At 52.4% G+C, this 26,396-nt stretch overlaps 3 protein-coding genes across 6 annotated transcripts in view; 1 reads left to right on the top strand and 2 right to left on the bottom strand.

Moving 5' to 3' along the window:
• Positions 1-1,249: 1,249 nt before the first annotated feature.
• Positions 1,250-13,937, bottom strand: Rnf40 (ring finger protein 40). Its single transcript, XM_004622976.2, has 20 exons — positions 13,838-13,937; positions 13,544-13,746; positions 12,504-12,671; positions 12,230-12,371; positions 11,237-11,443; positions 9,651-9,772; positions 9,401-9,547; positions 9,233-9,307; positions 8,487-8,606; positions 8,218-8,397; positions 7,927-8,062; positions 6,906-7,027; positions 6,391-6,818; positions 6,193-6,310; positions 5,932-6,081; positions 5,546-5,758; positions 5,337-5,462; positions 3,690-3,830; positions 3,510-3,611; positions 1,250-2,033 (listed from the first exon to the last, which is right to left on the bottom strand). Exons 2-20 carry the CDS (start codon positions 13,673-13,675, stop codon positions 1,857-1,859), a joined length of 3,006 nt encoding a protein of 1,001 aa, XP_004623033.1. The 5' UTR covers positions 13,676-13,746; positions 13,838-13,937; the 3' UTR covers positions 1,250-1,856.
• A 100-nt stretch (positions 13,938-14,037) lies between these two features.
• Positions 14,038-18,518, top strand: Ccdc189 (coiled-coil domain containing 189). 3 transcript variants are annotated; one of them, XM_004622975.2, is made up of 9 exons: positions 14,040-14,629; positions 14,936-14,967; positions 15,495-15,560; positions 15,695-15,864; positions 16,785-16,855; positions 17,038-17,154; positions 17,234-17,294; positions 17,375-17,461; positions 18,301-18,518. In XM_004622975.2, exons 1-9 carry the CDS (start codon positions 14,426-14,428, stop codon positions 18,477-18,479), a joined length of 987 nt encoding a protein of 328 aa, XP_004623032.1. In that variant the 5' UTR covers positions 14,040-14,425; the 3' UTR covers positions 18,480-18,518. The 3 variants fall into 3 exon arrangements, with proteins under 3 accessions (XP_023579035.1, XP_023579128.1, XP_004623032.1); XM_023723267.1 differs by lacking the exon at positions 16,785-16,855 and having other exon boundaries at positions 14,038-14,155; positions 14,255-14,629; positions 15,495-15,864; XM_023723360.1 differs by lacking the exons at positions 16,785-16,855; positions 17,038-17,154 and having other exon boundaries at positions 14,038-14,629; positions 15,495-15,864.
• A 71-nt stretch (positions 18,519-18,589) lies between these two features.
• The window catches only part of Phkg2 (phosphorylase kinase catalytic subunit gamma 2), a 10,542-nt gene continuing 2,735 nt past the window's right edge, over positions 18,590-26,396 (bottom strand). For both annotated transcript variants that reach the window (XM_023723193.1, XM_004622973.2), the window contains exons 3-10: positions 24,394-24,569; positions 24,123-24,177; positions 22,884-22,949; positions 22,530-22,693; positions 19,683-19,773; positions 19,439-19,592; positions 19,242-19,367; positions 18,590-19,141 (exon numbers count right to left, since the gene is read on the bottom strand). In XM_023723193.1, coding sequence (XP_023578961.1) covers positions 18,848-19,141; positions 19,242-19,367; positions 19,439-19,592; positions 19,683-19,773; positions 22,530-22,693; positions 22,884-22,949; positions 24,123-24,177; positions 24,394-24,569 — 1,126 coding nt within the window. In that variant the 3' untranslated portion in view covers positions 18,590-18,847. The remainder of the gene's footprint in view (positions 19,142-19,241; positions 19,368-19,438; positions 19,593-19,682; positions 19,774-22,529; positions 22,694-22,883; positions 22,950-24,122; positions 24,178-24,393; positions 24,570-26,396) is intronic.

Below are 26,396 nucleotides of genomic sequence, written 5' to 3'. Positions count from 1 at the left end.
TGGCACCGTGGCGCTATCCGTGCACAACTCCTTCGTGGCCTGATGTCTTCCCCCACTACAGCACGTGGCTCTGCGAGCGTGCCTGTCACCAGCAGCGTCGCTCCTGAGGCCACCGCAGCCCGTGCCTCCGTCTCCAGCCCAACATGGTGCAGCAGTGGCGACCCCGCTGAAACACCGGGAGCTCGATGGGGTCCGAAAGTGGACAAGGCTGCCAGTCTCCACAGACCCGTAACCACTGAGATGGTGGCGGGGACACGTGAAGGCACGACCAACATGCCAGCGGCCACTACCTTAGCCTCGACCCCGGCCAGCACCGACCCGGGCTCCAGCTCCAGCTCAGCGATGGCTCCGCCCGCGGGTCCTCTAGCACGCTGAAGTGAGGTGCGAGCAGGTGTTAATGAAGGAAGTCAACTGTCTGTGGTGTCCCAAATCTGTGCGTCGTAGGGTAAGGGCTGTGAAACCTCAGGGGACCAGTCTGCTTTTCGTCGGCACAGCTCCGCAGCTAGCTCTCCGAACCCAACAGAGCGCCGCGCGAGCTGACTACATTTCCCAGGTTGCAGCTCGCACTGCAACAGCCAATGACTGTTGAGGGTGTGGCCAGCACAGGTGGAGGGCGGGTAGTACTTGAGGTCAGGTGGTGCGGCAGGGCATTCAGTATGTGCAGGTGTCCTTCCTCCTCCCTGAGAGGACGCCGCGCCACCGCTGGGCTTAAGCATCGCTTAGCGGGGTAGGCGGGATGTTGCTCATATGAACCCAGGCCTCCTCCCAGGTCCACACCAAGCACGGAGAGGGCTGGGTAGGAAGAGCAGCTACACCTGCGACTGCATTTGGAGCACGTTGTCTGGCTACTCGGGCTGTGGGCCACGGGTTGCACGTTTATTCGTTAACAGTGGACAGCCTATACAGAGCATCTCTAGAGCAGAGGCTGAGGGTCCGAGTAGATCCCTGCACCTGCCGGCAGCCCCACCTCCGGGGCCTCCCTGGTGCTGACTTAACAGCCCACCAAGTAGGCCTGGGCAGGGAGCACAGGAAGCATCATGTTTCAGGCTGTCACTAGGCGGTGGGCAGTCTTTCTACCTGGAATGATCCGAAGTTGGCCCAGCAGCTGGGACTAGTCTGTCACATCAGGGCAGTTTCACCTCCACTGCAGTTAAGGCCACCAGGCTGAAAATAGGGTTAGGACTAGGGACCCAGTGGGGCTGTGGGATGCATGGGTTGGGGTCTGTGCGCTTGGCAAACAGATTGGGAGGTCAGAATACGAAGTGGTGGACTTGATTCAGCACTCCAATAGAGCAGTGACCTCAGCGATTGCAAAGCTTCCCAGAGGAAGCAGGGAGTACTTCCAGAAGGGGCCGTTCTTTCAGGCCCTAGTGTAAGTGCCAGCCTACTGTCCAGGGAATGCCTCAGGAAGGGTGGGAGCCCTGCCCCGGTTGGGCCAGGGTAGAGGTGAGGGGTTGTGGCTAAAGAAAGTCTCCAAAGGGCCAGGGCCTAGTCTCAAGCAAGTGTGTCGTCAGGTGGTGAAGCTCCTCTTGGGTGGAAGGATACAGTTGGGGAATTTTCCCCTTGGGCCCAGGATGGGTCTGTGGGTAAAAGCAGGCTTAGAGCCAGGCTGCAAGCTCTAGAAGCACTCTGGGCCCCACAGGAGTGGCCTCTGGGCTGCAGGTGACCTTCAGGAAAGGATGGGAGTTGAGCCTGGTTCCACTCGCATAGCATGCACCAGGGCCCCCAAACCAACTGGATGGGCAGGGGCTAGGCCCACAGGGCCTGGAATGGAACCACTGCACCTAGGATGGGGAGGGACGAGGGGCACAGCCCCCACTGTCCGCAGGTGTTCCAAAGTCCCCTGAGTTTCAAGTTCAGCTGATGTAGATTCGGTGGAAGTCATGGGCACCAAAGGCTGCGTTGCACTTGGGGCACTTCCTCTGGCGGGCCTCATAGCGGCCCCGCACGCACTCGAAGCAGAAAACGTGGAAGCACTTGGTAAGGACTGCATCCTTCTTGCGGGTGTTACAGCAGGGGCAGGTCAACCGCGCCTGGACCAGGCAAAGGCATCAGCTTTGGAACAGTTCTGACAATGCCCAGACCCTAAGCTGACCGCAGGTGGTGACTGAGGCTAAGCTTGGCACACAGCAGATGCACCCAGTACTCACCATACCCGTGGGGGGTGAAAGCAAGCACTCTAGAGTGAAAACGAGAAACAGGCCCGAGAGGCCGAGGCCTCAAAACCCAAAAGCAGCAGTCCCTCAAGGACAGGTCAGCCCACCATCTTCAGCACTGGGCTTCACCCCTGCCCCACACTTGCTTTCTCTGGCAAAATCCCAATCCAAGCTCCATTGTCTTTACCTGCACCTGCTGGCCCCAGTAAGGCACGGTAGTACCCTACAAGCGTGCTATTCCTACCCAGGATGGGACCCAGGCCTAGTGTGACCCTGTGGATCTTCAGCCTGAGACTTGCCATCTTCCACCAGGACGCTCTTGCCTTCCACCCAAGGCAAGAATTGATTTGCCACTGCCCAGCACTCCTCTGACCCACTCTGGAATCAATCCCAGCCCAGCCCTTTGCCTCAAGTGCCTCCCCAGTCTCCCAAGAGCTCCCAGAGGCACCCTGTTCTCAGCACCCTTGAACACCCCTCCACAATCTGCTCCTCCAGTCTTCCAGACCACCAAGGACCTGTCACTAGTGTTTTCCAAACCCGGAACCTGCATCTTGGCCTCTATCATTTGCCCTCACTATGCATTCAGCCCATCTCCGAATCCAAGCATCTCTGCCTCTTAGATGTCTCCTGAGCCCACCCACCGTCTCAGTTCCTTCAGCTGAGTATCAGTTCTGCCTCGGTGACTGCAGCAGACCACATCCCTGCCTCTAGCCATTATCCCCTTTACCCCAAATCCAACAGCAAACCCATCATTCCCTTGTTCAAAACCCTGTCAGGGAGCCCGGTGGTGCTCCTGTCAGGGAGCAGGACCCTGGGGTTCTCTCCCTAACAGCACCTCTTGGGGAAAGAACCCGCAGCCTTTAGTGACTCCCATCTTTTCTCTGCCACCACCCAACCTCCCCTTTCTCCTCAGCCACGACCACCAGCTGCCAGCCTAGCATACCTTTCCCAACTCAAGGCCTCCACAAGCGCCTTTCCCTTCCGCTTATACCCCCTCATCCCTTCTCCCTGGTGGACTCCACTCCTCCTCAGGCAGGCATCAGGTGACAATTCCTCTGGAAAACCTGCTGATGTGCAGGCATCTAAGGGCCTGAGTCAGTTGTCCCCCTCGCCTCTTCATTACTCATCATGGGGGTGGGACAATTACTTGGTTGGCCCACCCTGGCTGCCTGGCACTTTTAGGTCTGAACCCTCCCACCACAACCAGTGGGGCACTGTGACTGACCAGATGCCTGACTTCTCAGGTTCTCCTACCTTATGTCCAGGGTCCTGAGACTAGCCACTATACCTCTCCCCAAGCCCTCAGTGTGATTCCTGGGTTCACAGGCACATGGCTCAGCCCAGGGGCCCCACCTTGTATTCCTTGATCTCCTCCTGGAGAATTTCATCAGCATCTGCATAAACCTCCACCTTCCTCTGCTTCTCCAGCTTGCGCCGCAGCCGTGAGATGTCCTCCTGGGGCAGCAGAGAGGCCAGCGTAAGCCTGGCCACAACGGCAGCCCCAGCTCAGCCCACCCTCCCTCAGGCACGCACCTGGGCCCTTTTGAGGTTGAAACTCTCTTTCTCACGAGCAGCCCGGCTCTCTGCCAGGCAGGGCTGGATCTCTCGCAGACGCGTCTGCACATGCTCCAGCTGCACCTTGAGGTCCTCAGCCAGCTGGGCCGCTTCCACTGCCTGGGGGAAGGGGACCAGGACGGAGGGGAGCCGTGCACTTGAGACTGGGGAGCTGCAGACCGCTGATGCTGACACACTGCTGCCGACGTGCACTGGAGCCAGCGCTGCCTGCAGGCCCTTAGCGGCACCTCGTCCTTCCCCTCACCCGACACTGTTCCTCCTCTCTGCTCTCTGACCCTGTCCCAGGCCCCCTCCTGCCTCTGCTCTCAAGGTTCCAAACATGCAGTACCCTCAGGACCTGGCTCAATGTCACCTCCCAAGGAGCCCCCCTCCTATGATCTGGGCCAGCATTATTTGACTTGCTGCATTACTGGCTTGCTATCTACATATCAACACCAGAAGCTCCAGGCCGGGGACATGGCTTAGCGGCCCAGCACCTGCCAGGCAAGTGCCAGGTCCCAAGTTCAACTGCTTGACAACTAGGAAAAAAAAGCTAGAAGCTCTGGCCTTGACTAGAAGGCAGCGATCCTCTCACTTCCACCACCTGTCTGTAGTCAACACATTTAAAAAATGCTGCTTCCAGGTATGGTGGTGCACGCCTGTAATTCCTCTATTTTGGAAAGCTGAGGTAGGACCGCAACTCTGAGTTAACAACTTTGAGCAGGATCCCGTTTCAAATTTTTTTTTTTTTTTTTTTTTTTGCAGAACCGGGGATTGAACTCAGGCCCTTGCGCTTGCCAGGGAAGTGCGTATTCTACTGAGCCATCTCCCTGGCCCCCCCCGTTTCAAAATTTAAAAACGGCTCAGTGGAAAGACAGGTCCAATCCCAAGTACCATAAAAAGCAGAAAACGTTTAAGGAAATAAATTAACTAGAAAGATAACAGCCTGATGGGAATTAGTATGACAATTATTATTTAAATGTATTTGGTACAGGGTCTCACTATGCAGCTCTGACTCATAGTGATCCTCCTGTTTCAGTCTCCCCAGTGATGGGATTACAGGCACGTGTCACCATGCCCCATCTGGGTGGCCAGCTTGGTGTGCCCATGGTGGGGTCAGCACAGCATGGGCACCTGGGATCGAACCTGGGCCCTTGTGCTTGTCTAGACAGACACTTAGAACACTGAGCTATCTCCATGGCCCTAGAAATTTCTTATGAGTCAGGATGTGGGCCCTAGAGGCAAAACTCTGACTCAGATCCCAGCTTCACGCTTCCCAACTGGCCTCACCATGCCTCGTGAAGAGGACAAGAACTGGGTGCAGTGGCAAGCCCAGCACTCAGGCGGCTAAGGAAGGCAGACTGAGTTCAAGGCCCGCATGGCCCATATAGTGAGACCCTGTCTCAACAAAACAGATGACAACAAAAGCCACCCTGGTAGGATTTCTGTGAGACTGCAATGGGTGCACGCATGCTGGGCACAGGGAAGCTCTGGCGCTTACAGGCTGACCTTGTCTGTGATAAGCCCGGCTCTGCCGCTGCCTCTGCATCAGGCGCTCCAAGTGGAATCGGGAGGGCATGAGCCGAGGCACGCAGTCCCTCTCCCTACAGGCCCAGCCCTACTCACCTTCCTCTTATTAAGCTCCAGGGCCTGGCTGCGCAGGGTCAGCTCCTTCTCCACTCCCCCAAGGCTGCCCTGCAGGGCCCGCTCCTTCTCCTCCAACTTCTGCACGGTCAGCAGCTGGGCATCCACCTTAGGGCATGGGAGGGGAGCTCAGTGTGGCGAGCCCTGCCTACCCAGTACCACCCTGCAAGCCCTTTTCTGGGGTGTCTTACCTGGGATTTGAGACCAAGAACCTGCTCGCCCAGCTCGTCTTTCTCCTCCCGAAGCAGCTTGTGAATCTGGTTGGCCTTGATCCGCTCTGACATCAGCTTAAAGTTGGCATCATCCTTTTCCCGCAGCTGCTGCAGAAGCCGCCCATTCTGTTCCTGCATGTCCTCAAAGGCCTGGCCCGTCACGTCCATCTCGGACAGCAGAGCCTCTTCTTCCTGCATTGGGTGGGAAGGGATTAGAGAAGTGCCAGGCCATGGAGGAACCACAGGACGATGGCAAGTACCACAGCACACACCCAAGCCATCATGGTGTCATCCGCTAGAGGAAGCCAACAGAGGGCTATGGGAGTCCCAGCTTCCAGAAGCAAGGGGCCACAAGGGGGTCACACCTGCTTTGTGGCACCCAACTTGCGTTGTAAGTGTTCAATCTGCTCCTCCGCCTGCCGAATGCGCCGAAGGGCATCCTCATCTGCGATCTTCTTGCTCTCCCTTCTATCCCTCTCCTCCAGTTCCCGGATGCGGCTCCGCAGCTCATCAACCTAGGGCCACACGAGGGAGCCCGGTCACTCCCTCCTGCTGAACTAGGGCTCAGCTTTGGTGAAAAGCCCAAGTACCGCCTCTGCATAGCCCCGAGCCCTACCTGCCCTCACCTCAGCCTTGGCCTTGCGTTCGGCTGCCATGAGCTGCACCTTGTCCCGCTGCTCCTTAGGGGCCGACTTGTACATATCCAGCAGCAGCTTCATCTCCTTCTGGCTTTCCTGGGCCTTCCTGAGGAAAGCATGGGAGGCTCAGCACATATAGCTGCAGGCCACGGGCCAGGGAAGGAGAAGACAGCACTGGGGCCTCACTTGAGCTCTGCTCGGAGACCCTTGAGCAGTTCTGACTCCTTCCTCTTGACTTCCTCCACCTTGACCTTCTCTCGATCAGCCCGTGAGAGAGCTGAGGCTACAGGCAGGGCTCCCAGGCCAGGCCCTTCCCGCTCCCGAAGTTCTCTCTTGGGCCTGGGCTCAGGTTCTCGGCCCCGAGAGGAGGGGCCCTGGGCCCCAGGGGTTAGGGATTGGGTGTCCTCCTCAGAGGGGACCGGCTCCTCCTTCTTCACTGAGGAGGTGGCAGTGGTGGCACCAGGCACTAAAGCAATCTCCTTTCTGCTGTCAGGAGTAACAACAGGGCCTGGGCCACTCTCCTCTTTGCCTGGAGCTGGGGCACCGAGGCCGGAGTCCTCCGGGTGGCCCAGGCTGGGGGCAGAGTGGACAGAACCACTGGCCTGGGCCCGGAGCTGCAAAGACAGAGGAGTCAGAATGAGGCAAGACAGTCTTCCTGGAGTCGACCCAAGGCTCTTCCTCCTGCGCAAGCCTGGTCTCACCTTGCCAATCTCAGCCTGCACTTCTCGAAGCTTGCGCTTGTATCGCTGGGCATCCCCTTTCAGCTGGTGGTTGTGATTCTGGAGACTGCTAATCAGGTGGCGCATCTCACGGTTAATAGGTCCTAAAAACGTTGGGGAAGGTGAATGTCAGACTAGTCCCTGTGTGAGCCCCAACCCTGGGCAGGAAGGGAACACCGAGGCCTTCACAGTGACCTCACTTAAGCAAGTAATACAGGCTCAGACTCACCAAAAAGTAATTTGCCAGTGTCTACTTATATTGTTTCTGCTTAAGGTAGTTTTTTTTTTTTTTTTTTTTGTATTTTAGGGAAAGGCCCACAGGGTGTTTAGGGTCTCACTACTATATCGGGCTTGTAGTGATCCACCTGTTTACAGCCTCCCAAGAGCTGGGATTACAGGCGTGCGCCACCACGCCCGGACTCCATCACTGGCTCAGTGCATCCGAGGGTGGGGGCAGTGAGGCAAAAAAAAAAAAAAAATTGAACCCTGGCCCCTGCGCTTACCTAAGCAAGCGCTTAGCCTGCTGAGCTATACTGCTGGCCCGTCTTTTAAGATTGTTAAATGTCAGCTCAATGACTTCTGTCTAGTCTCTCATCCTAAGCTACAACACCTTCTGTCCAGCTACTTCCTTTCTTTTATATTTCCCTTTTCTTAGTATCTACCACTATGCACATAAAAACGTTTTAGTTTTTCTTTACTGGAACACTGTTAAGAGTACAGCTAGGATTCTTCATGTTTTGTACAGGCATAACTGCAACCCCTGGACAGGCCAGGGTCACAGGTAATACTCAATAAATCTGGGTAAAACAAACACACTCCAGAGGAAGACACCAGAAGGCTCTCAGGACAGCCCTTGCTCTGGCTGTGACCCAGCGCAGCCCCTGCTCTTAATGAGATGAGGCTCTGCGAAGGGAAGAGACTCGACTTCCTGTATTGGCCGCGCAGCCGCGCTGGCAGGCCCGGCACCCAGGCTCAGCCCCACCTCGACGCGCTCGCCACAGACCTGCCTGCTCGTTGGCCGCCAGGTTCTGCTCGAACTCGATGCGCAGCATCTCGTACTCCTTGCGCACCTGGGCCAGCGTGTCCTCCAGCTGGATGACCTCTGTGCGCAGCTTCTTCTGCAGCCCCAGCTCATCGCTCTGCGGATTCAAGGGTGAAAGCACACAGTCCCTCGGCCCCCGGCAGGCCTCAGGATGCGTCTGCTCTCGAGGGCCTACGGCAGCTACACGGGCCTCCAGAGCCCAGCACCATCTCGGCGCTGAAGGCCTGCCTCATCGCCACCCCAGGGCCGCACCTCCATGTGCTCAATGTGTCTCAGGTGGGAGTTCTTGGTGGCCAGCAGCAAGCCCCGGGCCTCATCCAGTTGGGTCTTCACTTGCAGGGACTCATTGTAAAGCAGTGAGAACTGGGCCTGCAGCGTACGGTACTCTCCAGTCTCACGCACCACCTCCTCGGGCAGGCTTCGCAGGGCCACCTGGGGCAAGGAACCCCAGGAGTCAGAGGATTTGGGGACCCGCCACCATCGGGCACACTGAGGCCCTCTCGCTCCCCACCATGACCTACCTTGAGGCGTTCATTGGTCCTCACAGCACCCTGAAGTTCAGCCTGCAGCTTCTCCAGCTCTGCCATGCGGCTATTGGCCAATTCCTGGTTTTCCTCCAACTCTGCATTCAACATCTCAAACTGAGGAGTGGGAGGGGTGGTGGTAGGCGGGACCAGGATGGGCAGCGCACCCCACCCCACCATCCACCCAGGCTCACTGTGCAGAGCACCACGGACTCCGCAGCCCCATCTAGACTTTCTTCAAGGCTCCCACACGGTGGGACAAAATTCTACGCTGCATGAGAGTACTGGACACTGGAAGGGAAGGTTCTTCGCTGCCAAGGGGTCAGGGGATGTTGCTGAAAATCTAAATAACAAGCTCAGGTACAGGGAAAAGGCAGCTCAGGGTGCCTCAGGATACCAGGACTCTAGCTCCCGTCTATCTCTCTCTCTTTCTCTCTGTCAGTTACTTATAACTAGCTGATGTTCTATTTTCTTTCATACCAGTTGTCCCAAAGGGTTCCTACACTTTATGGAAGGTCTGGTTTTAACCTATCAGTCCTCTCCTATCTGCCTAGCACTTAGTCCTCAGGATTTCTTAGCTAAATAAGAATACAAGCAGATGAAAAAAGGCTCCGCAAATGACAGGGGAGCAGCTCGGAGGTCCCCACCTGTCCTTCATTCTCGGGAATTCCAGGGGAGTATCAAGGACAGGACAGAGAAAAAGTTATGTATGGGAGGGGCTGGGAGGAGGGACAGCTGCTCACCTTCTGCATGCTGAGCGTTATCTGGCCGCCCTGGAAGCCCGAGGAGCTCCCAGATACATAGTACCCAGAGTTGAGCTGCAGAAAAGGGACAGCCGATGAACGTGAGGCACACGAACCCAGGCCCAGGGTCCCAGCGCCAGCCCCACCTGCCTCAGCATCCAGCCATACCTGCTCCAGGGCCTCTGCCAGGTGCTTATTGAGCTTTTGCTCTCGTTTGCGCAGCTTCTCAATGTCCCACTGCAAGTCTTCCACTGTTGTCTCCATCTCCAGCACCTTGGTTTCGGCGGATGTCACTTTATCCTGGAGCTCAGAGTACTGGGGACAATGGAAGGAAAGATCAGCTTTCTGAGACCCTTGGTGACCCAAGGATCAAACCCTGTCCTGGTTCTAATTCCACCCCCAAAAGCCCGACTCCCACCTCCAGTGAGATCCGGTGATGCTTCTCCTGCAGCTGTGTGGCCAAGTCCTGCAGTCGCCGGTTCTCCCGGCCCAGCTCTCGGGTACGGGCCCGAGCCACCTCGCTGGGAGGCTCTCCATCCCCTGGGAAGGGAAGGCCCCAATAAGAGGCAGACCCTGGGAGTAGGGCGACAGACCACCTCTCTGGAGTTTGCTGCGTGTGCAGTGTGCGATTGAGCTGTCTTGACAACGTGTCACAGCAAAATAAGAAGTTTTGTTTTTGTTTTTTTTGAGACAGAGTCTTGTGATTATATAGTCCAGGCTGGCCTTGAACTCCTATGTAGTCCAGACCAGCTTTGAACTTGTGGCAATCCTCCCGCATCAGCATCCTGAGTGCTGGGATTACAGGTGTGCTCCACCATGCCCAAGGAAAATAAGTTTTTATTTCTACTATATAAAGGAGGAAATAAGTTTATTTTGGGTTTTTTTCTATATTCTAGGGAAGGGTCTACAGGGTATTCAGGGTCTTTTTTTTTTTTTAAAGAACGTTTTTGGTTGTTTTTTCAGAACCGGGGATTGAACTCAGGCCCTCGCGTTTGCCAGGGAAGCGCTTATTCCACTGAGCCATCTCCCCGGCCGTATTCAGGGTCTTACTACTAAATTGGACTCATAGTGATTCTCCTGTTTACAGCCTCCCAATAGCTGGGATTAGAGGCATGCACCACCACACCCAGTCTCAATTGCTGTCTCAGCACACCCCAGGGCTGGGGCCAGCAAGGCAGGCCCTAGGGATCGAATGCCCGGCTCCTGGGCCTGCTTGAAGGTGCTTTAATCCGCTGAGCTATATGCCTTGCCACTGGGAAATCAGTTTAGAGACAATGAATTTCTGTCCCAAAAGGCCAGACTAGGGAGGCAGAACTACAGATGAGAGAACCTTGTCAGCATGCAAAGCCTTGTGGATCAACAACTGCTACTAAGGGAAAAAAAAATGCTACTAAAGTCTGCATAACCCTTGAGAGGCTGAGGCCAGAATTTGAGGCTAGCCTGGACTACACAGTGAGTTCAAGGACAGCCTGGACTACAGAGTGAGACCGGTCTTTAAAAAAAAGTTTGCAGAAGTGCTCCAGAGGCTGGGCATGGTAGTGCATACCTGTAAACCCAGCACTCAGGAGGATGAGGCAGGAGGACTGCAGCAAGTTCGAGGTCAGCCTGGGCTACAGAGAGTTCAGGGAGTCTGAGCTATACAGCAAGACCCTGTCTCAAAAAAAACAAAACAAAACAAACAAACAAACAAAAAAACAGTGCCTGCGTGGAAGTGCAAGGTCTTGAGTTCAATCCCCAGGACCCCACCACCAAAAATGCAAAGTGCTCTAGAGCTGTGTCCAGCCAAGTGAAGATGATGACTCTACCAGCATCAACTACTCTTCCACTCGGCTCTCTAGAGTTCTACCCAGGAATCCAAGCTGGACTTCTCCATCTATAGGTACCTATTCTCCCAAGAACAGGCTTATTTCTTGGGGAATATCCAGGCTCAGGGCATTAGCATGATGAGGCAGTGTTGAAGACACAGGGCCACACACATCAAGAGTAGAGGTACGAAGAACTGACCTCGGCTGTATACTCGCTGACAGAGTTCCTCTACCCGGCGCTGCAGGCAGTCTGAGGCCTCCACCAAGCGGGACACGGCTGCCTTGGAGAATTCCATCCGGCCCTGTAGCTGCAGCTCCACTTCTTCACTGCTGCTGGCACCCAGGGCCACCACAAAAGCCAAGGCGGGCTCACTGAGAGGGGGTCGCAGCTGCATGGGTATGGGTTCTGGGGGGAAGGGACAGATCTTTATGAAAGCAACAGCACGCCTGCCAATCTGAACTGAGTTCCAGAGGGAGCGCTTCAGTTCTCCGTGACTCTTACAACAATCTGTCACACACTAACATTCTCCTCTTGACAGGGAGACAACTGACGTTTAGAGAGGTAAAGTCATTTCCTCAAGGCGACCGAATCATTTCTTCAAGGAAGCTTCCTCGACCTTCCCAGTTCAACCACAACCCACAAAATATATGTACTCATTCATTTCCCGCCAGGGGCCCTAACACTTTTTACTTATGGTTTACGATAATTTCCTCCCTCCTGGCAAAAATATTCGTTTCTGCTTGCCTTTGATTTCTTCATGTCTAGAAAAATGTTAAGTTAATATTTAGAATTTTGTTTCTCTTTGGAGTTACTGGACATTGAACCCTGGGCTTCTGTACTGAGCTACACACTGGTCTTTTTTTGTTTTGTATTTTAAGTCAGAACCTTGCTAAGCTGCCAATGCTGGCCTTGAAACTGCCTGTCTTACCCTCCCACAGCGCTGGAATTACAAGCGTGCACCACCATGCTCAGCTAACAATACTTTTTAACTAAAAGGGTAGCAATAGGAGTACAATTGTGAATCAAATTAGATTCTAAGACCTTTTCTCTCCTACTACCTTTTCTGCCCACACATTCAATCAATTTTTCAGGAGTAGTGGGTGGGATAAGGATTTCAGGAGCACCAAATCAAAAGTCCCTTCTTCCCCAGGACCTTTCCTGGAACTCAAATTCCCCAGCCTCTGGCCCTACCCCTCAGCTCTGATGTCCCTGGTTCCATGAGAGGGATCGCATCACGAGGTGGCCCCTCCTGTGTCCCAGGTGCCTCTGTCCCTGCAGAGACGTCCCGCTGGCTCTCATGGCATCGGAGGAGGGCTTCCACAGTTTCATCCAGCTGAAGGGGAAAAGCACCAACAATATTATGAATTCCTCAGCGCTCTGCAGCATAATTCTCCTTCCCCAACAGGGCAATCTGAGAACTGGCAAGTGAATCAAGGTCAGGTCTCTGAAAGCAGAGGGCATCAACCTGGGCCCAGTAGCGATTGACAATGAGGAGAGTAGCGTCATCTGTGGCCTGCCGTTTCTCCAACTTTTCAATGCGTTCTCGGAGTTCATCTTCACAGGCTTGTCGCTGTTCCAATCGCTCTGCCAGTTTCTTGTTCTTGAACTGCAGTACCTTCAAGTCCATCTCCTCCTGCCAAGAAAAACAGAGGTCACGTATGTATGGGACCAGGGATTTAGCTCAGTAATATACTGCCTGCCTGGCAAGCCTGAGTCCTGAGTTTGGTGACTAGTTAGTACCCAGAGGAAAAAAAAGTATGTGTGTTAAGAAGGTCTTGGAGGGGGCTGGGGAGATGGCTCAGTGGAATAAGCACTTCCCTGGCAAGCACAAGGGCCTGAGTTCAATCCCCAGTTCCATAAAAAAAAAAAAAAAAAAAAAGTCTTAGAAATTACAATAGAGTAGAAAATAAACATGAAGAGGAGAAAAGTACTCCCAAACTACCTGCCAACACAATTTTATTCCTCGAATGCCTTCAGGGCACTTTTGGCCAGCGGGATAGTTGTGAGGTTCGAACTCCAGCAACCTGAGGCTGACAGCTTTGTGGAAGCAGCCACTTAAAGGCCTGAGCTAGGGCCAGGCCCCCCCAACACAATTTTAAAAAGGCTCAAACGCCACAGAAAAAGCATCTTGGTTATCAAAGGGCTCAATTTACTATAGCTTCTGTCTCGGCCCCTTTTATTTGGTTTGTTTTCTTTGAGACAAGTATTAATTTAGTTCAGCTGGCCGTGAGCTCACTACATACCTAGCCCAGGCTGGCCTCAAATTCGCAACGATCCTCCTGTAGGCATTCACCACCATACCTGGCTCCTGTCCCTAAGTCTGACATATCCCGCCTATCGGTATAGGGAAGGCAGACGTCCTGTTCTCGGTTCCTTCACTAGAACGTGGTGTAAAGTGCACTTTGCTAAGCCTGGAAACCGGCAGTAAGATTCTGGGCCATTTGGGCAGAGACCGGAGACAGGAGTCCAGCCAAGCTCTCAGGACTAGGGCAAAAAACCACGAACCGTGGAAGAAATGCCTCCAAGACGAATGGGCTCGATGAGAGTGGTTGTGGTCTTCTCCTCGCGGTTCAGCTTCTTCTCGGGGGGCCCGGAGCCCCCGTCGCCGGCGGCGCGTTTGTTGCCCGGCCCAGACATAGCTGCGGGCAGCGCGGAGCGGCGCAGGATCCCCCAAGGGGCTTCAGGGAGGGAAGCAGCACTTCCGGTATCTGCGGAAGACACAACAGCGACGTAAAAGCGGCCAGCGCGCCACAGCCGCGAGCCTCTCTCCGGCATCCACCCACTGGATCCCAACCTTACCAGCCCCGAGGCCCGCGCCGAGACTAGGGTCAACCCAGCGCCGCCATCTTGGATTCCACCGGACGTCACCGGCCTCCTCTGCACGGGGCGCAGGCGTCAGCGGCTGCGCCGGATGTGGCGGGACTTCTTGGTTTCCTGCACTTATTGGCGGCGCTTGGCCCCGCCTCTCTGATCGTTTGGCTACTTCCTGAACACCTCCTCTTGCACTCGGTGATTGGCCAGTAGATGGCTCCCGTGGTAACTAACAGCGGACTTGTACTTGGCCAGCGCCGAGACCAATGCCAGCCCGCCAACAGTAACTTGGAAGAGGGCACCTAGGTGAGGAGTTGCGATTCACTACGCAGGTGCATTCGCTCATCGCTGACTGAAATATGTACTTGAACTCTGCACCTTTCTCCTTTGCAAACGCCCTCTTAGCAACGGTCACCATGGAGACGGTGGGAGACGCCCCCCCATGGATTGGCTGAGCCCAGCCTCGCTGGGCGCCCATTGGCTGGAGGGTCGCTCCGGGGCCAGGTCTTGGGAATCGCTACCGGAGAAGTTATCCCAGAATCCAGGTGTGAGTGTTTGTGGTAAGAAAAAGAAGAGATGATCAGCCCAAAATCGAGCCAATCCCTGGGAGTCAAGGTACACTCCAAGCATGAACAGCTCTCTGAACCACAAGGGAAACTGGAGAAGTATCTTGGTTCATTGGTGGGATCGGCCATGCAGACGAGAATAGGTGTGCGGACCGACACAACGGCTTCGGCCCCGGGAGAAGCAGATGAAGATCCTGCAGTTAACTTGTTTCCGGTGAGAACTAGACAGCGCTGTCCCCTCTGGAATTTTGTAAGATTTTCCTGGCAGGGCACCACCCACCCTTCCTGACCTTTCCTTCCCGGGCTCCCTGGCCACAAGGCAGAGACAAGGCGTGTGTGGCCTTTAATGTTAATAAGTAGTACTTCGGCCTGCAGGGGCATTGCTCCATATAGTCCTAGAAACGACGCCAATTGTGGAGTGTTCTCAACGCCCAGGCCCCCGAGGAGATACACGACGGACCAAGGACTGGGGCCAGGCACAGCACGGCTCTTCCTTACCCACTCTGCTTTCTCTTCACAGCCGCCACTACCCCAGCCCCGGATCTGCATGTGGTGAGTGTGTAGCGCCTTAGGAAAGTCACACTTGCATTATTCCTTTAGTCTGTGCTCAACAGTCCTGTCCAATAGCCAGGGCATCCCCCCTTTCACAGATGTGACTGAGACTCAGAAATGGAGTTTATTCAAGGTGGCTAGAAACTAGCTTTCCAGGCTGCCGAGTCCAAAGAGACAGCAGGAAGAGCCAGGGACTGAAGATATGAACGAAAATGAAATGTCATGGCTGCTATGGAGCGCTGAACGAATACAGGCACTGAAGCCCATAGTGGGACTCTCGAAAACCATGCACCAAAGGATCAGCAGAGCAAAGACAAAAACTTGTTTTCCTAACTGTGGGCTTTATAAATGGGGTGTCATGAGTTTACGCTGCATACGTCACTTACAGATGGAAAAAGTGAGGTCCACAGAGCTAAGTGGCTTGCCAGAGGTTACACAGCAAGTTAGTGACAGCCAAGGCTCAAACCCAGTGCTCCTGATTCCTGGTCCAGGCAGCCATAAATACCCCGTCTCCCCTTCTCCTACAGGAAATACCTGGACATCCATACCATGCACCGGCTAGAGAAGACTACCAGCGTTGAGGAGATGAGGGAGTATGGGACTGATGGGGGAGGGGGACTCCTAGGGAGGGAAGGCGTGAGAAATGGCTGGCTCCAAACACGTGGTGAGTGTAAGGTGATGAAAGGAGGCTCTCACTCATCGCTGGCTCCTTCTGATCTCTCCCAAGGGTACTGGCTGAGCTGTTGGGAATTGGCTGGCCTGAGCAAAGCTTGCGGGATGCCATCATCCTGGACCTCTTCTCCCATGCCCTCATCTTCTGCCAACAGCAGGGCTTCTCCCTGGAACAGACATCCGCAGCTTGTGCCTTGCTCCAGGATCTTCACAAGGCCTGTATTGGTGAGAGCAGGGCAGCTACCAGGAAGGTGGAGCCCCAGGTATGGGGTCAGGCTAGACCAGTGACTGTGTAGCAGAAGCATGGGCAGCACCCCACCAAATCTTTTCTCTCATTACTAGATGTAGTGAGGGATAGTTGTCATCACTTTGGAAATCCTCTTCATCAATACATTAAGGACATGGCACTAATATTATGGGGTTGTTTGATGATAGTAGATGCAGTGTACGATAATGTAGCTTCTGCATTCCTTCTGCGTGTGTTTGTGTTTTTTTTAAATGTATTTTAGGATAGGGTCTACAGGGTCTTACTACATAGATCGGACTCATAGTGATCCTCCTGTTTTCAGCCTCCTAAGTACGGGGATTTACATGTACCACGGTGCTGTCTCAATGGCTGTCTCAGTGCTCCCCAGGGGTAGGGCTGGCTTGGCACACTGGGGATTGAACCCCAGCTGCTGCACTGTGCCTAAGCAGGCGCTTTAGTCCACTGAGCTATCTGGCCGGCCCTTGCCTGTTTTTTTTTTTGGGGGGGAGGGGAGTGGGGGAACCAGGGATTGAACTCAGGCCCTTGCACTTGCCAGGGAAGCGCTTATTCCACTGAGCCATCTCCCTGGCCCCTGAGTGTGTTTTTTTTTTTTTTTTCCCAAACTGATTTTCTTCAGAATGTTTAAGAGCTGAAATTACGCATTTCTTCTATTATATCCTCTTCTAGCATATAAGCTCCCTCAGGACAGGATCGTATCTGTCTTCTTTAGTGCCTAGAATGGTATGTAGTTGAAGAGTTCAGTTAAGTGAATTAAACAGGCAATTGAGGATTAAAGATTAAACACAGATCTGCCCACTTCTGTCTCACAGGCCCTAGGAGTGAGGTGAAGGGATAGGTAGCAGGGAGGGACTCACTCCTGCTCCTCTCTCTCTACCAGCAACCCCCCTGGGCAATGTGGAAGAATGCTACCGCCACTTTATCACTGCTCTTTTTTGCCACGGAGTCAGGGTCAGTACCCTGGAGTGGGTTTCTCACCCTCCTCTAGACAAGGTCTAACCCTGCTTCCTGCCCATCAACCTCACTTTCCTCTGAAAGCTGCAGCGGGCTCTCCCCACTCCTAGACAGCTGGGCTCTTACAGGACGGGCCAGGGCTGCTGGAAGCCATCAGCGCTGACTCACAGTCCTTACAGCGTCCCCCCTTCAGCATTGACCTCTTTAAGGAAGAACAGCTGCTGGCCCTGGCTGACTATGTAGTCAACACCTACTTCCGACACTTCAAACTCTACAAATATGTGTTCACACCGCAGGTACTGTGCCGTGGGATACAAAAGGTCACACCTCGGTGCAGGCGCCTTCCTCTCAGCCTCCCTCTTCTTCTCTACCCAGGTGCAGCTGGATCTGTCTTTGACTTACATAGGGCTACAGCCACCCATGCCCTGGCCAGAGGGTAGGACGGGTAGGGGAGAGCAGGGAGCTAGGGCTGGATCAGGGCTGGGGCTTAGGCCTCTTCTCGTTTCTGGCTTGTAGAGAAAGAAGGCCAGGAAGCAGAGGAGCAGACAGCCACCCAACTAGAGGAAGAACCAGAAGCAGTGGTGCAGCCAGAGCAAAAGCCAAGTGAGCACCTGGAGGGGTTCAGGTGCTCCGGGGCTCCGAGCAGCTATAAATGGAGGTTTGGAGCGTGTCAGGACTTCAGACTTTTTACCTTTTTGATGCAGGGTTTCACTGTGCAGTTCAGGCTAGCCTTGAACTCACTTTGTAGCCCCGGATGGCCTCAGACTTGGTGATCCTCTTGCCTCAGCATCCTAAAGACTTTTAGTTTGTGTCTTCTTCCCAAATGATTCCTTATGCAGAATTCCAAGATGACAGATAGGAGCACACCAGTTGGGTATGGTGGTGTGATTCTCCGTTCTTGGGTGGTTGAGGCAAGACTGTCACAAGGTCAAGACCAGCCTGAGCTACACAGTTGAGTTCAAGACCACCCTGAAGTCTATAGCAAGACCCTGTCTCAAAAACAAAACCAAGAAGAGCAGATCTACTGGGGGCTGGGTGGGGGCAGAAGAGGTAGTTCCAACGTGCTTGGACAGTGAATGACAACAGCCAGCACAGATTTAGCCATATGTACAGGATGCTCTGTCTGAAGCATTTCATGCATATTAATTGAACCCTCCCTTAATCCTATGTACTAGATATTATTTACCCACTTCATACAAAGAAACTGAGGCATGGAAAAGTTAAACATCCTGTCACACAGTCACCAAGCTGGAGTCTGAAATGAACCCAGGAGAAGTGTCAGTGCTCTGGGCCCAGCTGTGTCTCTCGGGCAGGCCGACTCCTAAGCTAAAGCAGTACTGCCCTGTGTAGCCTCCAGGGCGCGTATCCTGGACACAGTCCACCATTTCGGGACAGCACCCGGATGGCATTTCTCCTGACCTGCCCCTTCCCTGCCTCTGCAGGCCACACCTGTGTCCTCCGAACCTACATCAAGACCCAAGTGAATAAGGAGCTCGGGCAGCTCCAGCAGTTGGTGGAAGATCAGCTCAAGGCCAGTGAGGAAAGGCTCAGCAACAAGTTGAGTGCACTAGAGCGGCCTGCCCAGGGGCCTCCTGGCAAAGGCAAGAACAAGACAAAGTGATGCCCAGCAATTGCCCCAATAAAGGCAGAGCTGGCATGTGCCACTCCCACCCACACCCTCAGTATCATTTGGGCCAAAGGTAATCGGCAGACACAGGTACTTACTACCCCTGGTGTGGAACAGATTTTATTTTGGGTACAGCAGAGGGAGCACACGAGGCTGGGTACGGCATCTGGAGCAGCTCTCTTCCACCCCACCTCTCATCTCTAAGCTTTGGTGAGCAAGGGGAGGCGTACAGAGTTGGTCTCTAGGATAGCAGCATGACCAGGAGGGCCAGGCAGAGGGCCTAAGGTGAAGGCCCAGCGGAGCTGGAATGGTCCAAACCTCTGGAGAAGTCCTGTTTTCTGAACTGCCTCAGGGCTGAGGGTCTACCCCAGCACCCGCGCAGCCTCATCCTCAGCAATACTAGCAGAGTCCCCGTCCTCTTCAGTGCCGGTGAGAGGAAAAGGTCCAGGGGGCCGGTGCTGGAAGAGGGCTGCTCGGTTCTGCTGCTCGCCCTTCTTCACCCAGTGCCCATAGAGCCGGAAGGCACAGTTGTCTATGAGGCGCCGCACGGGCCGCAGCGCGTAGGGGTCCCTGAGCAGCGCACTCTTGGTCAGTGGCCGCACACGGTGGGTACTCAGGGCCACCCGGCCAGCAGCCAGCACTGTCCACACTGCCACCTGGGAAGGGAGGGCAGTAAGAATCCAGCAGAGCACCCAGCATGGGGGAAAGGGCTTAGGACAGGCACAGGAGCAGAGCCTGCCACACTCGCAGGCTTACCCGGAACCGCTGTTGGGGTGTCAGATTCCAGAGGTGGCTACCTTCACAGCGCTCAAAGAAGGGATGTTGCAGGGCCTGCTCTGCTGTCAGGCGTTCTTCAGGATCCACCTGCAGCAGCCTTGAGATCTAGGGAAACCCCAGAGTATGAGGGGCAAGCCTCGGGCCTTCCCCACTGTCCTCTGATGGCCCCGGCTCACCAGGTCTTTGACAGTGTCGGAACGGTCATCCCACTCAGGTGAACTGAACTGGTACCGGCCCTCCATGATCATGCGTAACATCAGGATCTGGCGTCGGTGCCAGAATGGGGGTGAGCCAGCCAAGAGTGTGAATAGGATCACCCCACAGGCCCAGCTGGGAAAGAGAACAGAGTCAGACAGCCTGACTAATAGGCAGATGTGAAGGGCTGTGCGCACAGAAGGGCCTGGGAGAACCCACACTCACAGGTCAACCTCCTTTCCATAGCCTGGGTGGGTTTCATCCATGGAACACTTCAGGATCTCTGGTGCCAGATACCCTGGAGTTCCACACAACTCTGGGAAGAGAGGCAGCAACTGAGGGAATGCCATTAGCCCCTTTGGGGCCCTGAAAAGCAGATCTCTGGGGGGCTGCCTGAGCCATCAGTGTTCCTATTTTGTTTGTGCCTGTTTTTTGGTTTTTTTTTTTTTTTTGCAGAACCAGGGATTGAACTCGGGCCCCTGAGCTTGCCAAGGAAGTGCTTATTCTACTGAGCCATCTCCCTGGTCCCTGTGCCTGCTTTTTGCTTAGCCTCAGAACTAGTGTCTCTGCTAAAAATTCAAATGGCCACCACAGCTTCCTGTAGCCTGCTAAGAAAGTCTGGCTTGGGTGTTGACTTTAAGGTCTTCCCAACTGTATCTTTTGCCTCCTCCAACTCTCCAGCCAAAGCACCCACCCATCCACTTTTAACTTATCACATTTTTAAATACATCATACAGGGGGCCAGGAAGATAGCTCAGTAGAATAAGCGCTTGTAAATGGAAAAATTAAGTGTTTGTATTCTTGGGTTTTTGAGGGGGATATTTATAGTTGAACTCAGGGCCTCAAGCTTGCCAGGCAGGCACTGTGCCACCGAGCTACAGCGAGCTCTGTATTCTTTTCTGCCAGGACCTAATTTCCATTCTGGTTAGTAGAACCACACTACTTAACCCAAGGGGAACAAGTGGAAATACAGCTTTCTTAAAAGCACACACTGGTAAATCCTTTGTGCAAAACACTTTCCAGTTTTCCTATCATGGCATCAAGATCAAGTCTGGAACTCTAAGGCCCAGAGCCTTCCATGACTGGACTTCATCCAGCCAACACTTCTAATTTATTCTACCACTTCAGCCACCAGTTTTTTGATTCTAGCAATTTCCAGATGGCACACTTTCAGATTATAATATGGCTAAATTGAAAGTTACTTTTTTTAGGAAATTCATTCATATACAAAATGGAATGCTTTGTATGTAGCAAGCACCCTATTAGACACAGAATTAGATATGCCCTTACTAGACACACTGTGTTCTGGAAAACAAAAAATGGAGTAAGAAGTGTGTCATAAAAGGAGAAGATACAAAAATGGGACTTGTCCTGATCTGGAGGCTTATAGTGAAGCTGCAGTTACTCAACATGAGGGAGAGGTAAAACAGGCAGGACCAAAGACAATTTCAGAAACAAGAAAAATGTATGTAGGAAGCTAGGTGCAGTGGCACAGGCCTATTAACCTCAGGTACTCAAAAGAGGAAGGCAGGAGACTCACAAGTTCAAGGCCAATCTGGGGAACTTAGCAGACATTATTCAAACTTTAAAAAGGAACTAAAAAAATAAAAATGTATTGGGGGCTGGGGACATAGCTCTGTGGACACTCTGCCTGCCTGGCAAGTGTGAGGTCCTGAATTCAAATTCCAGTACCAAAAAAAGAAAAACCAAACCTTAAACAGGTATGGAGATACAGTTTGGTAACAGATACAGTTTGAGTCTTTGGGTTCCATCATCAGTAGCTCCCCCCTTCCCCCCCCCAAAAAAAAGTGTTTTTGCTTAAAGGGGACTAAAACTAAAGCACAGCACTCATAGAAGTCCACAAGTTACACAGTAAGCTCAAGTCAGACTGCCCAAGTTCAAATCCTGGCCAAATTATCTCTTTAAGCCCATCTATTTTAAAAAAAAAAAAAAAAGAAATACAATCCATCCAAGGGTTGAAATGATTCAGAGAAATCAGCCATGTAAAGGCTTTATGTACCTGCCTCATGGTTCAATCTCCCGTAAGTTACCTATTAACAAATCCAGGGCAAGCTGGGTGTGCTGGTACACACCTGCTATCCCAGAACTCTGGGAGACTGAGGCAGGAGGATTGCAAGTTCAAGCCCTGCCTGAGGAACTTAGGGAAACCCTATCTCAAAAAATAAAATGAGATGTACCTTGGTGCAAAGGCCCTGGGGGTCAATCTCCAGTACTGCAAAATAACAAGAACAACACTAGTAAAAAAATAAACCCAATGCAAAGCCATTGAGGCACAGTTATAGCAGTTCAAAATTTCTGAGAGGGCTGGGGATGTAGTTCATTGGTAAAGCACTTGCCCAGCACATGCAAGGCCCTGGGTTTAATTCCCAGTACTGCAAAAGACAAAAAAAGAAAGAAAAACAAAAGAAAAGCCAGTGATCCTCAGTTGAATTTAATGTCTCTCCTTTGCACTAGAAATACTTGTTGCGAGCTGTTGGGATGCACACCTGTAATCCCCGCACTCAGAAGGCTGGGGTAGGAGGACCAGTGCCCCAACTGGAGGCCAGTCTGGGGTCTTCAGTGAGATCAAAGTCAGCCTGAACTACATAACAAGACCAAGAACACAACAAAAACTTGTCATGACAAATGATTAATACTTGGGTGAGCCCAAGTCAAGAAGTTACGTCAAGGAGTCTGGACACACCAGGCTTCTTCCAGCACACTGTGGTCTATTTCATCCAGACCCCTGAACACACTGGTGAACCCTCACTCCTTTCCTTCTGAGACAAAGCCCAGACACAAGGCCCCTCAGACTAGATCTGGGCTGCTTTCTCCTGGTTTCCACAGTGTGGCCCTTTGCCAGCTCAGTCTTTCTGCTTTCTCATGTCTCCACTGCCCAGCTCAGGAAGACCATTCTGAGTTGCATAAAAGACTTGGCATCTGAGGGTACTTGGCAAGTGGCCACTGACTTCCCTTCCTGGATACCAAGAACCAGCATGGACACCCGGCCAACCAACTTCTGGCCTGGATCTCCTTCCCTCCCAAGCCTTTTAGGTAATTGGGCTCCCTCACCTCGAAGCTTCTCTCCAGGTTCCAAGTGGCAGGAGAACCCAAAATCTGAGAGTCGGATCTGCATATTGTCATCTAGGAGAATATTCTCAGGCTTCAGGTCTCGGTGTACAATGTTGTTGGCATGAAGAAAGCTCACTGCTTCCAGCAGAGACCTCATGATGGACCTAGGGGAGGTGCAGTCTCCTGCTCTGCTTTTTTTTTTTTTTTTTTGGCGGGACTGGGGATTGAACTCAGGCTCTTGCACCTGCCAGGCAAGCGCTTATTCTACTGAGCCATATCACCAGCCCTCCTGCTCTGCTGCTTTCTGCCCTCCCACTCCCTGTTCACCCCAGGGGCTGCAGGCTCTGCGGTTACCTGGTTTCCTTCTCTGAGAGGGCCACCTTCTCTGTGAGATAGTCAAACAGCTCTCCCTTCCGCATCCTACGGGACAGCAGGGGCATAGGAAGTACATGCACCCCACTGGGGGCTGAGAAAATGAGCTAGGGCTCACATAAAATATCACAGAAGAGGCCAGCCGTGAGAGTCCTCTAGGGACAAGCCAAAGGGTCAGGCCACAGAGCACTCCAAGAGTCTGTTAGGTGCCAGGGCAGGTTGTCTCCAGGAGCTGGTGCTTGACATGTTTTCATCGTGCCACAATGGGGCTCTTTTACTGACAGGGAATGGCTGCTTGTCACATCATTTACAAGTGGTCCTTGTGATCTGAGAATTACTACGCCTAACAAACTCCTCTTTGCTTAATGAGAAGCTTGTGAAATTAGACATTATTAAGTGATTAATGAACTTAGAGATATGTTACTTTATACTGTTTTTTTCCCCTTTCGGCACCAGGGATTGAACTCAGGACCTTGCGCTTGCCAGGCAAGCACTTTTTGCACTGAGCTATCTCCCTCACCCTAACTCCTCTTAAAGTGAAGCTATTTAGAACTTGGGCCAAATTCCAGTTAACTGGCGGAAAGGTTGAAGCAGATTTATTTTGAAATCTTGCTTGCTTTGTCCTATATTTAAAATTGAGGTTGTAATTACAACTCTGTGTCAGTCCTCCAACAGTCATTGTCCTGCAAAGCTGTGTGAGGGTGTCATAGACACTCACCACTCCCCTTAGTACCACGGGCCACTTATATAAATATCCTGAAAACTTCATGGATTCTTTTTCAAGGGTCTCTTACTCTTTCATATTTAAATCACTCTCTTATGAAATGCTTTTGCAGTTGGTCTGCATTATTATATAACATCTGATATTAAGATTCAGAAAAACAACCAGAGGACAGAGACAGCACAAAAGACTGGTAAATGAGGACATATTTTATAAGTGGTCAATTCATTGTCCAACTGTTTCCTCTTAAAAGAACTTCTCCCCCATTCACTTTATAACCACGGGGAAATGGGGTCACAAGGACTCTTTTATTTGGTCACAATTACTCAACCATGGCACATAAAGAGAAGGTCATGGCTATGGGCAACAGAGGCAACAGACGGCCCTGGCTGGAGCACAGGAAGGCACGAGCAGGGTGGTCTCCAAGCCACTGTGGTACAAGGCAGAGGCAACATGTGGAGGCAGGAAAGGCTTCTCAGATAAGGGAGGGTGATACTCACAGGTCAAACACCAGGAACATGAAGCTAGAAGACTCGTAGGAATCGATGAGAGTGACTGGGGAAAGAGACAGAAAGGCAGAGATAGAGATGGAAAGTGATGGCTTTGCCACCCCAAGGCAGCAGTGGGCTATTACTGGGAAGGAAGGAGAACCAGTGGAGGCAGTAGGGACCCAAAGACTGGCCACTCTCTGAGGAAGGAGGAGAGGGATGTGGGCAGGGACCAGGCAGCAGTGGGATCATCAGCTAACAGGAACAGAGAATGCAGCCTCACTGATGTGGGGGTGGCCGGCGACCTGGCGAAGGATGTGAGTCTCTCGCCGTGTGGCTTCCCGCACCTCCTCCAGCTGCTCAGGACTCAGCCGCTCAGCTGTCACCTCCATGATCTTCACTGCAAACTCATCGCCAGTGGCTCGATGAACACAACGGCGGACCACAGAGCTCACTCCTCTGCCAAAGCCAGACAATAGTTCAAGTCAGGGCTTCCTGTCCTCTCATTTTCACATACAGTGGAGCCTTAGCACCTTCATGCCTGCTACGCCAAACCCTGAAGACCCATCTGGGTAAGACAACCACCACAGGGGCTCACCTGGCCCACAGTCGGCTCATGGTGGCCCATGGAACCTGGGTACCCAAACGAGGTGAAACACAGAGCTCATATGAAGGCAGGCAGGGTGCCTGATTTGACTCCATCTTCTAATACTACCCATAGTTAAACCTAAACAATTCCCTCCCATGCTGACTCCTAGAAATCAGCCTTTTACAGGAAAAGAGAAGAAGTCAGTCTCCCACCATCTATAGTTCTCTGATACTTCCCTGATTGTTTAATGAAATTCAACAGCTACTGGAGCTATTGGGAAGGAGGCCAAAGATGAGACTTTAAGTCTTAATTTAGCCTTCAATTTGCCACAAGTTAACCTCCACATAACTAGTCAAAGACATAAGGTTTCTAGGCTTTAGTTTGTGGAATTCTGAGTTGTGTTTTTGAGACAAGGTCTCAGTACCTAGTTCATACTCCACACTGAGCTGGCCAGGAGCTAGCTTTAAGCTCACAATGAGTCTCCTTGCTCAGCCAGTGCTGGGATTAGTGGGGTGCATCATCACACCTAGTTATGTTCTGAGATTTTGAAAAGTGGCCAGCCAGGACCTCAAAGGGATGTTGAGAGCCATTAATGAGGAAGCCACTGGAAAGCCCACTTGGTTTAGGAACTTCCTTGCATGGGCCCTGTCAGTACCTCCATCTGACCCTACAATCAACTCAGGCTCAGAGGCAAATACCTGCAGGATGTCACCTCAAGCCACATTTCTTAGGCTGGTTCTTAGGTGGCCCTTCATATGACCACAGTGCTCCTTGACCTTACTCAAGTAACTCCTTGATATTCAATTATCTCCTCTATCTCCAGTTAAATCAAGGAATGGGTCCTCAAGCCAAACAGCCCATGGGTATGTAATGTTCTGGTTGTATCTCAAGTGGGACAACAACTCTGCTACTGCCATAATACTTACCCCTTTTACTGCCTTAGCCAAGTTGTCTTACTCTTTTATACTTTTAACTTCTTATCTATTGACTACGGGCATCTGAATATGAGTTCCATGGTTCAATTATAGTTTTTTTTGTTGTTTGTAATGCTGGTGTTGAACCCAGGCCTGCATGCTGTAAGGTTCTCTACCACTGAGCTTCACCCTTCAATCCTTTTTTGGCGGAACCAGGGATTGAACTCAGGAACTTGCACTTGCCAGACAAGCGCTTATTCTACTGAGCTATCTCCCCCCACCCCCTCTTCAATCCTTAATGACTATATTACTTATATTTAATGAGCCTCTTTGAGAATCTGAAAGTCAGAGGCCCCCATCAGGTACATGCATCCTCCCTTACCTGGTCCCCAAACCACAGCACTTCAACCTGGGCTCTTCTTTGTCCCCAATATACTAGCTCCATTGTAATCTCTTTCCAGTCCTAGGAGCTTTACACACCTACTCCACGCAAATGTGTCCCATTATACTATCTTAGCCCTTGATTTCTCTCCAGAATTCCCCATTTCAACTGCCTTACTGACATGTCCAGGTAATATCTAAATGGTGCCTGGTCAATCTAATACTTGTACTCTTGTCTGTTTTCCAGATTTGGGGGCCTGGCCCTAGCTCAGGCCTTTAAGTGGCTGCTTCCATAAAGCTGTCAGCCTCAGGTTGCTGGAGTTTGAACCTCATACCTCTCCCGCTGGCCAAAAGTGCCCTGAAGGCATTTGAGGAACCCAAAAAAAAAAAAAAAAAAAAAAA

This window comes from Octodon degus, unplaced genomic scaffold, assembly GCF_000260255.1.
Source record: "Octodon degus isolate 3935 unplaced genomic scaffold, OctDeg1.0 scaffold00001, whole genome shotgun sequence".
NCBI lineage: Eukaryota > Metazoa > Chordata > Mammalia > Rodentia > Octodontidae > Octodon > Octodon degus.
The sequence above is the reverse complement of the archived record's forward strand: the minus strand, read 5'-3'. Positions and strand labels throughout refer to the sequence as shown.

Bases quoted from the DNA above. Each gene is read 5' to 3' on its own strand.
- Rnf40 (XM_004622976.2), bottom strand. From the start codon at position 13,675: ATGTCTGGGCCGGGCAACAAACGCGCCGCCGGCGACGGGGGCTCCGGG. The intron at 11,444-12,229 runs GTAGGGCCAGAG...CCTTCCCCCCAG, and splicing joins AGGGACATCAGAGCTGAGGG to AACCCATACCCATGCAGCTG. The intron at 5,759-5,931 runs GTGTGACCCCCT...CACCCAATGCAG, and splicing joins AGTTGGGTGCCACAAAGCAG to GAAGAAGAGGCTCTGCTGTC.
- Ccdc189 (XM_023723267.1), top strand. From the start codon at position 14,426: ATGATCAGCCCAAAATCGAGCCAATCCCTGGGAGTCAAGGTACACTCC. The intron at 14,630-14,935 runs GTGAGAACTAGA...TTCTCTTCACAG, and splicing joins CTGCAGTTAACTTGTTTCCG to CCGCCACTACCCCAGCCCCG. The intron at 14,968-15,494 runs GTGAGTGTGTAG...CTTCTCCTACAG, and splicing joins CAGCCCCGGATCTGCATGTG to GAAATACCTGGACATCCATA.